The sequence below is a fragment of the Gastrolobium bilobum genome, unplaced genomic scaffold (assembly GCF_033153095.1).
Source record: "Gastrolobium bilobum isolate Gb01-03AN ecotype WA unplaced genomic scaffold, APGP_CSIRO_Gbil_v1 utg14319, whole genome shotgun sequence".
Taxonomy (NCBI): Eukaryota; Viridiplantae; Streptophyta; class Magnoliopsida; order Fabales; family Fabaceae; genus Gastrolobium; species Gastrolobium bilobum.
The window spans coordinates 306,060-318,362 of record NW_026898237.1 but is presented as its reverse complement, the minus strand read 5'-3'; the positions used below and the strand labels follow the sequence as shown (position 1 = coordinate 318,362).

The window sequence follows — 12,303 nt, the reverse complement described above, 5'->3', positions numbered from 1 at the left end:
ATGGTTGACTACTATTGGTTGGTTTGATTTTATTAGATGCGATGCAAAACACAGACGTTTAATGTTCTAAAACAGGCATATTTCATAGCACGTGCGAGGCGTCACCAACGTCAACTTTGAATGGAAACAATTGGAGCAATGGACTCGTTACCATCCCATGAACATGGACCATCAGATGAATCCAGTGGGCCCAAAATCATAGACCCCTTCATAAATCTTAGCCACATCAAGAACACTCATTGTTTTTTACCTTTTTTTTCCCGTTGTTTTATGAATAATGTTAAATTGGTTTAAACAACCAATGTAAATTCCTTCTTCTTTTTTTATTGATATTTTTTTTTCAATTATTTGAAAAAAACAACCCAAGAGGGAAGGTGTTTAATATTATCCAACTGGTTCATATTTAAAATTTTGAATGGCTAAATTCCTAAAAACAAAAGCCTAAAATTAAAAAGAATTTGAGAATTGCCACCTAGGAGAATATTTTTTGCAATATACATATGCCTTAAAAGAAATAAAATTAAAGTATAAGCATAAATGGGGGAAATGAGGTAAGATAGAAGAGAAAACGTTGGTGCATGTACGAGGGAGGAAAGCAAGGAGGAACCACAATTTTTGTGCTTAAATTCATTCATTATGAGTACGACTATGGTTGTGAGGATAAGGAGCTTATGATAATAAGAGTGCAATGTGTTTTGCTTCGTCAATGTGTGTTTTTAATGCATTGAACTCGTCGGCATTGCCAGGAACTGGGAGGAAGATGGGGAAGTTTAATTAGAAATTTAGAAGACATATCTGATAGTACTCAGCAACTACAACCATCACATGCATGAATGCACTTTATTCTCCTTCTCCTCTATGAAGATTCCGGATTATCTGTGTCTTCGATTTATAATTATTATTAAAAAATATTTCTACTGCTAACATTCTTATATGTTTATATATCTTCTCAAGGCATTTGATTTATCAAAGAAAAGTATGGCAAACTAAAAAAAGAATGACTTAAAATTAGAGTTCTTGCATGTACTAAAATTAGAGTCCTTTACAAAAAATAAAATAAAATTAGAGTCCTTATCTATTCAGGTCATCTTATCCAGTTTTTACCGTGAACCAAAAACTATTCTGTTTTCTTTTCAATTTTGCTTTGCCAACCCCGTTTTCCAACTAAAACCTTTACCGTTGCAACCTCATTCATTAGACAAAACAGCAGATATTACCCAAAAATAATTAATGTTGAGTGCCATTCATGCTCCTTTCTGCATTTCCATTGGGTAGTTGGACAAGCTTTCAAATGCTTTTCTTAGATTACAACTCACAAGTTACAAATTTCACTGTTTCGATCTATACATCCTATGCAAGACAATGATTAATTTTATCCAAAAGTTACGATAAGGGGTTGAGCATAAGGGAGTTTACTTGCTAAAAAATAAGATATCAAAACATACCCAAAAATATATTGACACGTAGAAGTGATTGTCATCTTTGAAAAAGTCCATTTTCTTAATCTCTCTCACTACACAATAAGTCCCCTGTGGCCTGACTCTTCCTCTTTTAGGACTTTGGGGTGCCCATAAATTGGAGTAATTGCTTGCTCGATTCTTCATCACTTTTTGTCTCGGATACAAAAACATTGCATCCCTTTGACAAAGTAGAACATTCATCTCGCTTCATTTCTTAGCTTTTTTCCTTATTCTCTGTCGGCGATGGCTGATAATTCATCAAGCAATGGAAACAACGAAGTGGTTTTAAATGTAAACGGTGATGCCTCCAAAAAGTGTGACGGCATCGAAGAAGACTGCGTGCCATTTTTGCAGAAGGTGTCTCTCCTAATCTTTTCTTTCCATATCTGTTTCTTCTCTACCCAAAACTCATTCAAATGCTGTGTTTCCCAACCCATATGGGTTTTACAAAATGAATTGTTGTCCCTGATAAAATTCCAAACTTTTTTGTTGTTTTTATAATCCCCGAACAGTATAGTCTCTTTCCGAATAAATTTATCGATTTCATTGAGCTTGAAAATTTGATTAGAATACCAAAACTAACGGTTTTGATCATCCCCATTGAACGTAGGTGGTGACAGAGATGGTGGGGACGTACTTCTTGATATTTGCAGGATGTGCTTCGGTGGTTGTGAACCTTAACAACGACAAGGTGGTGACTCTTCCTGGGATTTCTATTGTTTGGGGACTCACTGTTATGGTATTGGTTTATTCCGTTGGACACATCTCTGGTGCTCATTTCAACCCAGCTGTCACACTTGCTCATGCTTCCACCAAAAGATTTCCCTGGAAGCAGGTGAACCAAATTAACCATAATTCATATCCAAATAATTAAAACACTTAAATGTCTCGATTTAGAATAATATAAACCATTAAAAAGATCCTCCCCATATTTTAAAGTTTTTGGTTGAAATGGTTCTTAACATGTATCAGAGCTTTAGAAACTACAAGGTTTCGATCCTCACTGTCTCTCCCACTTGTGAAATTAAATAAGCATAAGGTAAATCAAAAATTGAGCCTATGCAATAATCCACGCTTCAAATCCAAAAGGCTCTTGCGTGAGGGGGTGTGTTAGAGAATAATCTAAACCATTAAAAAGACCCTCCCAACACCTTAAGATTTTGGGTTGAAGTGGTTCTTAACAGTTTTAAAATATTGAATTTTCCTTCATTTGGTGTTGCAGGTGCCAGCATATATAGTAGCTCAGGTGATTGGATCCACACTTGCAAGTGGAACACTAAGACTTATATTCAGTGGAAAGGATGACCATTTTGCAGGAACACTTCCGGCTGGATCTAACCTTCAAGCTTTTGTGGTCGAATTCATAATAACTTTCTACCTAATGTTCATCATTTCTGGAGTTGCCACTGATAATAGAGCGGTAATAAAAATTCTTACTTGTTTTCTGTCATATTTTCTATTGAACATTTTGATTAAGACTTGTTTAGCATATGGGGGTTGGCAAATGACCTAGAAAAGTTCTCTAACCTTTGACATAAAAAACTGGTTATTTAAATTGACCAACTGGATAAACATATTTGTAACGTTTCAAATCACTTGGAATGAATGCTAGAAATTTACATCAGAAGCCACATTCCATGCATATCAAAATCCATGTTTACTTTCCTCTATATCTCCAAAACAAAAAAAACTATATTTTGGAATAATTTTCAACCCTATTTTATAGCTTTTCTTTATTCAATTATTTTGCAAATCCTGCAGATTGGTGAGTTGGCTGGGCTTGCAGTTGGGTCAACGGTACTGCTAAATGTGATGTTTGCCGGGTATTAACTTATCCCAAAACTTCATTTAATATACCATTTTAGATTACGTTATTCAATAAAATCAAGATGTTACACCTTTCTGAAGCAAGGACAAACTTAGAACTAATTTGTGCGTGAATAATATGTGACAGGCCAATCACTGGAGCATCAATGAATCCAGCAAGAAGCTTGGGACCTGCTATTGTGCATAGTGAATACAGAGGAATATGGATATACTTAGTCTCACCCATTCTGGGTGCTGTGGCTGGTACATGGGCCTATAATTTCATCAGATACACAAAGAAAGCCAGTGCGTGAGCTCACCAAGAGTGCCTCTTTCCTCAAAAGAAAAAGAAATGGTGGAGCTGAGTGATGTAACAGCAAATGCAACCATGTTCTTTTCTCTCTTTTAAAAGTTATCAATACTACAGTTTTGTTTAACATGCAAAATTCATGACTTATAACAAGCAGATAAACGAGTCAAAATTATTCATTTAAATTTTGCTATTTATTAATAGAACCGCTCAATAAAACGCAAGAGTATATGAATGTAGTAGCATACGTGGAAAAATCATACATAGATACAAATGTGGTTCCGCTACATCTACAATATATACTCTAAACTAAAAAACATTATGTAATTACGCTCTTTGTACAAAAATATTGATGATTAAACTATTTTACAACGAAAAACTAACATGGAAAAGTTTTGCATTATTAAGTATGTATTACGCCTCCTCCCAAATTAAATACTATCAATAAATTCATATATCAAATATTTCAACAATTTTAATCTATAATTAAATAACTAAAAAATAATGAATATACTAAATAACAAAGCTATTTTTTTCTCTTTATTAAAACTGAACTCAAATTTTCTGTTCATTAGATGTAATAATATTAAGCTATTAAAATATTGCTAATACTAAGTTATTTTATAATATATATATATATATATATATATATATATATATATATATCTATACTTTCTATTTAAAACAAAGATGCAAAAGTTTCTACCTTTGATTCACCTTGGTAATTTAATTTAATTCAATAATATTTTATCTCAATTGATTCGAATAATTCATCATCTAATAATTAATTTGTTAAAATTTTTAATATTTTAGTTCTTTAACCCTTTTAACCCAATTGGAATCATAATGTTTTAGTAATTTCTTTTGGATTAATCTTTAAGCACGATGAATTACAAAAGTTCGCAATTCTTATAAGCCTAAGTTTAGATCATGCAAGATTTAATGTTCTACCCTTGTCTAGATCAAGATCTCAATATGTCTATTGTGAACCCTAATCCTCTTTATTCCTATATGATTGATCAAGTCATACAATAATTTAAACACGCAATTTGAGGTAAACACATATAATTAGAGACAATTTATTAATGAAAAGAATTAAATCAATCAAGGATTCACGTTAGATATATTTTCCCAACTGCAATGAAGAAATTAGCCAAACATAATTGGCTTAAACAAAATAAAATAAAAAAGGAAAATTAGATGAAAGGCTAAAGGAGAAATGTTGGTCGATCTCCATAGTTGCTTCGGTCTTCCTTCACTTCACTTGATCTCTGATTTCTCTCAATTCTCTGATCTTATCGTTCTTCAATTATGTAGAACTTTCTTTTGGTTTCCAGCTGTCCTTTTATAATCAGGAAGCTGTATCTTATAAAAATCCCTCAGGATCACGTCCTTGATCAATATCACAACACTTGAATTTTACTAGCATGTTGGTGCTAGTAGTGCTACCTTAGCGCCACTAGCGTGGGAGAGATTTGGCACTTGATGCATCAAACGGGTTAACAATGGAAAAATCTTTAAAAAGGTGGTATATTTGGCCAAGTGGCTATACAAAATAAAATGTTTTTGTCCTTCCAATTTATGAATGCATCAATAGATAAATGGAGCAAGTTCTAGAATACTACCACAATGAGGTCTCTCAAGAAGAAAATCATAATGTTTAGGCTCAAACCTCACGTGCTATGGTATTAAGCTAAATTCTATTTCTTATTTTCTACATCATGGTATCATCCAAAAATTCTCAAAGAGAAACTTAATCAAACGTGTAGTCATACTCTTCTTATATGACGTTCAATGCAATATTATGACAGAAAAATCATTGTGCATTCTCATAGTGTCACTTGTGTTTCCTAAAGTTATTCATGTTTATCAATTGATGAAGCTCTTGCAACTTAGAAACGGTATTCAAAGACCAATAGAGTAATAGAAATGACAAGTAAAAAAAATTACAAGGACTGAGATAACTCCCTTGACTTAGAAAAATTCTGTTAGGTGTCTCCCTCTTGATGTTAGTTCCTCAATCAAAGCATGTTATGCACCCCACAATTCTCAAATTTAGAATATTGTTGTCCCAACAATAACTTAAGGTGTTGTTTGGTAAAAGGATTTCATTTGGGTTCCTGGAAAATTGGAGTGGGAAAAATAAATTCCACGTTTGGTAGGAGGAAAAGTGAAAATATCCAAAGAAATTTTTTTCCCAACTTTTTGTTTTACACTTCAGATTCCAAAAAAAAAAAAAATACCGAAAAAAATCAAAAATTGATTTGAAAAGAGTAATGATTAAACTAAATGAAAGAAAATTATAAAAGGAACAATTAATGATTACTCAGTAATAACGAATGCACGAACATAATGCAACGAATTAAAGGCTGAATTAAAAATAGATAATGGAAATTGTAGCTAGGGTAAACTTCATCTTCGATTAACCTTGGTAATCTAATTCGAATCAATTGAGATAAAAATATCAATTGATTCAAATAATTCATCATCTAATAATTAATTGGTTAAATCCTAATACCTTAGTTCTTTAACCCTTTAACCTAATTGGAATCCTAATATCTTAGTAATTCCTTTTGGATTAATCCTTAAGCGCGATGAATTACAAGTTCACAATTCTTACTAGCCTATATTTAGATCATGCAAGATTTGGTGTTCTACCCCTGTCTAGATTAAGATTTCAATATGTCTATTGTGAACCCTAACCCTCTTTATTCATATATGATTGATCGAGTCATACAATAATTTAAACATGCAATTCAAGGTAAACACATATAATTAGAGATAATTTATTAATGAAAAGAATTAAATCAATCAAGGATTCACGTGGGATCCATATTCTCAACTACAATGAAGAATTAGCGAGATGTAACTGGCTTAAACAAAACAAAATACAAAAGAAAAATTAAATGAAAAGCTGAAGGAGGAATGTTGGTCGATCTCCATAGTTGCGTCGGTCTTCCTTCACTCCACTTGATCTCTGAATTCTCTCAATTCTCTGATCTTATCGTTCTTCAATTATGTAGAACTCTCTTTTGGTTTCCAGCTATCCTTTTATAATCAGGAAACTGTATCTTTTAAAAATCCCTTAAGATCTTAAATCAAATAATTATTCAAATCTTCACTAAAATCACGTCCTTGATCAATATCACATCACTTCTATTTTACTAGCATCTTGGCGTTAGTAGTGCTACCTTAGCGCCACTAGCGTGGGAAAGATTTGGCACTTGATGCATCAAAGGGGTTAACAAAGGAAAAATCTTTAAAAAGGCGATATATTTGGCCAAGTGGCTATACAAAATAAAATGCCTTTGTCCTCCCAATTAATGCATGCATCAACAGAGAAATGGAGCAAGTTCTAAAATAATACCACAGTGAGGTCTCTCAAGAAGAAAATCATAATGTTTAAGCTCAAACCTCACATACTGAGGTATCAAGCTAAATTATATTTCTTATTTTCTACATCATGGTATCATCCAAAAATTCTCAAAGAGAAACTCAATCAAACGTGTAGTCATACTCTCTTTATATGACATTCAATGCAATATTATGACAGAAAAATCATTGTGGACTCTCATAGTGTAACTTGTGTTTCCTAAAGTTATTCACGTTTATCAACTGATGAAGCTCATGCAACTTAGAAACGGTATTCAGAGACCAATAGAGTAATAGAACTAACAAGTAAAAAAAATTACAAGGACTGAGATAACTCCCCTAACTCAGAAAAGTTCTGTTACGTGTCTCCTTCTTGATGTTAGTTCCTCAATCAAAGCATTTATGCGCCTCACAATTTCTATATTTAGAACATTATTGTCCCAACAATAACTTAGGTGTTGTTTGGTAAAAGGATTTCATTTGGGTTCCAGGGAAAGTGGAGTTGGGCAAAAAAATTCCCACGTTTGGTAGGAGGAAAAGTGAAAATATGCCGGGAAATTTTTTTTCCAACTTTTTGTTTTTCACTTCATATTCCAAAATAAAAATACCATCTCTACCAGAGTATTTTTTTCCACCTTGTGGGAAAGGAGTAACAACAAATTGAGACGGAAATGCCCCGAGTTGAAATGGTTCCACTCTATTCATCACCTTCGTGTTCATCAAAATTTTCCCAAATTTCATCACCATAATCTCCGTGTTCAGATGAAAATTTTCCTAACTTTTTTTTCCCATTGTGTTCATCATCTTTGATTGAAATGGCTCCTCTCATTATTATGAAGAAGAGAACTGACAGAAAACCTTTGCTTGAGGTGATTTATGGACATGCAAGGGAGTACTACACCTACACTGGGTTTGCCTCGGTCCCAACCGAAGATTAGTTCACATTGCAAGCTTTATTTTCATGGTTTCTCCCCAATTTTGGCTTCTTAGCCCACACACACAAGCTTCACTCTGTTACTGAAGCTTCGATTTAGCCTTATTAGGTACCAAAGTGATAGAAAATGGATTGATTTTGTTGTATATTGTTTAGATTTGGAGTAAGAAAGGAAATGTAAGAGAGAAAAAAAGAATAAAAAAGGAAAATTTGAGCAAATAGGGTTACAAAGCTATGAAGTGAAGAAGCAATGTGCAAGTAAGATCCCAGAAAAGAAAAAAGAAGAAGGCGAAATGGTAAAGAGAACGTGACAACTAAACCGAGTATGTTTGATTCATGATAGTAGGGAATGATGGGTAATTTTGTAATTTCATTTTAGATTCCCATCAATACTTTACTATCAACCAAACATAACATCAGTAAAATTAACTCAACATTCCCGGAAAAAATTTGGCCTACCAAACACCTTTTAGTAACTTATCTGAAAAAAAATATTTCGCACCATATTTCAGGAAATCTTTATTTCACAGTAAAAAAAAATTCTTCTCTACCAAACCCCCCTTAGGGAAAAGTAAAAAAAAAACTGTGATATGACTTTAAATCACTTACACCCTTATGTTTATTTTTTTAATCACTTAACCCCCTATGATTTTTTTCTATCTACACCCCTTCTTAACATTGTTAGAAAATTAACTAAGTATACTTATTCTTCCCTTCTTAGAAAAAGAAAATAACGTGATAAAAAAGAAAAGAAAAATAAGACCTAATGTTATGAAAAATTAGAATACTTTATAAAAGACAAAGAAAAAATAGTAAAAAAATTAATAATAGAAATAATATATTTGGATTTATACTTGAGTTGATTATGATGAGTATTTTAGTTATGACTATCTTTATTGTGTTTTGGATTAAGATTATCAATTTTGCTAACTGTTTGTGTGTTGCGATGATCTTTCGGGGGAGCAGACTCTTAGTAAAGCAGGTTGTGAAGGTTTAGGCTAGCAATGAGCAGTGAGGATAACCTATAAAGCACAGACACGTTATTTTTTTAAAAAAATACGTGTCGGACACGGACATGCTCCGACACGTTCCGACACGCATCCGACACGCAGTCAATATTTCAGGACACGTTGACTATCTCGACACGCGATTTTGACCGTGTCCGACACGGTCAAAGGGCAGAAATGTAAAATAGAAAAGTTAAAAAAAAAAACGTGTATTCATCAGAACTCTACCGGAGATTTTGGGGTTTAGAGAGAAATGAAATGGAATGAGCCATATTATAATGTAAGAGTTAAACGAACATGGTGGATGAATCACTTGAATCCGTGTGACTTCCAAGTGTACCAATGTAACGAAAAAGATGAAGCCACTGTAGGAGATGAAGTCAGTGTAGAAGATGAAGCTGGAGATAGGATTAGGAGCGAAGATACTTGACTGGAGCGAAGATGAAGTTGGACCCTTTGTTATTAGAAAAATAAAATTCAAAATGGGGGTCTTTGAAGAAAATTAACGCAGAGAATATTATAACATTCCAAACAAGCTATCCCAATTCCCAACGGCTAAGAGCAGGCAACCAACCAATCAGATTCAAGGTAAGAGATTTCCAACTAATCCTAATCTTCCAACACCAATTAATTCTATCCTATCTACTTCACTAAATAGCCTTTAAAATTAAAACACTCCATCTGTCTTTTCAAATACATTTATTTATTTAATTTTTAAATTAAAAAAGTTACTATAATTATATCAGTATGGATTTCGAAAGGATAGAATTCAAAATTTTAATTAATAGTAAGACACCTAGTTGACGAATCATTCAACTAAATAATATTCAATCAAATGAAATTGGAGTTAGAAAATAAAGATAATTAATTAGGAACCATTAATTTTATGTGGTTTAATATTTCCTTTTTTCCTCCCTTTTTAACACAAATATATTATTTGATTGATTATATGATTTATGATGAATTATTATATGTATTAAATATAAATTATACTATATATATTAAAAATATTATTTAATATCAAAACGTGTCCCAACGTGTCGAAATATATCATTTTTTAGAATTAACGTGTCGGCGTGTCGTGTCGTGTCCCGTGTCAGTGTCCGTGCATCATAGAGGATAACATCTCAGACATTTCAAGCTAGTCCTAATATTACAATTTTATGTTTGGGATTTATTAAGTGTATAAGACATATTTTAAGATAAACCTTACACTTTGGTTTTACATTTGAATTTTTAATATTTTTGATGAATATATTTTGCTATGAGAATATGATAGATTTAGCCTTGCACTTGTCCGTATTAATACAGGTGCGACGGTAATATTTTCCCAAATTAGCTTTAATTTAGTTTTACAATAGTTATGTGGTCTTAATAAATAATTACATGCGATTTTTGGCAATTATGTTATTATAAAAATATTTTCAAACAATTGTCAGAAATTTGGGGGTGTTATAACATTAATAATGTTTTATTATTGCAATTAATATGATCTTGAACCCACATTGATTACTAAAATAATTATATACATAAACAAATTCAATTTATATTCTAAGTAATATTTTACTTTTGAAGTTGTATACGGACTCATCAAATGCTGACCCCAACTAGTTAAAGATAAAGATTATGTTCCTATTCTTGTAGTTGTAAGCTGTCAATGGTTTTATATTTTATATCATGAATGGTTATGATTTTGGCATCCCTATTGGCTATATGTGAGTCATCTACTTTTTCCAAGGATTTTAAATTTAAATTGAATATTTATTTACATTGTTGGCTCCAAGGATTTTATTTTGTTGTTTTTTGGTAGATTTCCTTATTTGTTATTATTTTATTTACTCATTACGGTTTCCCTTCTTTTCTGCATCTTAAATGTGAAGTAAAAGAAAAGTCCATTGTATGTAGTCTTTGAGCAACACGTTGCTTACATGCATGCATTTTCACCGAGTGGCAACAATAGCGGGTTTGGGGACCGGTGACTTTACTAATAAAAATTCTAAGGAGAAGAGGATCATTTGGTACTCTTCTAATAACAATGTTCTATTCTCTCCTTCATTGAGTAGCGTATGGGACTTCAGGTAGCACACAAACATTGAGGCAAGTAACATCTTTAATTTTTATTTCAATCATAAGTTATTCTCTAACAATGCAGAAAGTCAAGCTTTTTTTCCAGGATCCAGATCTTTGAAAAGACATTGAATTACTTTTAAACATCAGAAAGGCCTAACCTACAAGAGAATCGGGTGATCCCCCCAAAGGTTTGATGAATTTTTAAAAAAATGGTGGTGAGGTATCCATTATCCATTTTTCAACCATTGGATTTCTGCAATGTGTGCATTTTCAATGACATTAAACATATGAATTTTGAAATAAATTATTAAATGATTCAGTTCTTAAGTCATCATTATTAATAATTCGTTGTTGCAGTTAATATGATCTTGAACCCACATTGATTACTAAATCAATGATATGCATAAAAGAATTCAATTTAGATTCTAAGCAATATTTTGCTTTTGAAATTGTCTATGGACTCATCAACTGATGATCCCTTCAAGTTAGAGATAAAAATTATGTTCTTATTCTTGTAGTTGTAAGTTGCCAATGGTTTTATATTTTATATCACAAATGATTATGATATTGGAATCCTTATTGGCTATATGTGAATCATATACTTCTCCTATGTTTAAATTGAATATATAATTACATTGTTGGTTCAAAGGATTTTATTTTGTTATTTTGTGGTAGATTTCCTGATTTGTTATTATTTTATTTACTCATTACGGTTTCCCTTCTTTTCTGCATCTTAAATGTGAAGTAAAAGAAAAGTCCAATGCATTTACTCTTTCTGTAACACGTTGCTTACATGCGTGCATTTTCACCGAGTGGCAGCAATAGCGAGTTTGGGGACTGGTGACTTTACTAATAAAATTTCTAAGGAGAAGAGGATCATTTGGTACTCTTCTAATGACGACGTCCTATTCTCTCCTTCATTGAGTAGCGTATGGGACTTCAGGTAGCGCACAAACATTGAGGCGAGTAACGTCTTTAGTTTTTCTTTCCATTATAACTTATTCTCTAACAATGCAGAAAGTCAAGTTTTTTTTCCAGGATCTAGATCTTTGAAAAGACATTAAATACTTTTGAACATCAGAAAGGACCAATCTACAAGAGAATTTGGTGATCTTCCTAAAGGTTTGAACAATTTTAATAATCAAAGATTCTCAAATTCATAAGAGCTAGAAATCTTGGGTTATAACATCTTATGCATTAGAAGATTAGATGACATAAATGCGACAATAGGTATAATGGTGATCATGATATGAGAATGTATCTTGCAATTCAGTTTCAGATGATAGCTTTCTACTTGCAAGCATAATTCTTTCCAACAAATCAGATCAATAAAGTATTTCTTCA

General features: G+C 32.3%; 1 protein-coding gene across 1 annotated transcript; it reads left to right on the top strand.

Moving 5' to 3' along the window:
• The first annotated feature begins 1,703 nt into the window (after positions 1–1,703).
• On the top strand, positions 1,704–3,635 carry LOC133314178 (aquaporin NIP1-2-like). Its single transcript, XM_061515623.1, is given in 6 exon segments — positions 1,704–1,817; positions 2,071–2,295; positions 2,683–2,880; positions 3,222–3,283; positions 3,415–3,565; positions 3,567–3,635. Coding segments are annotated over 6 exon segments (819 nt in total).
• Positions 3,636–12,303: the final 8,668 nt, after the last annotated feature.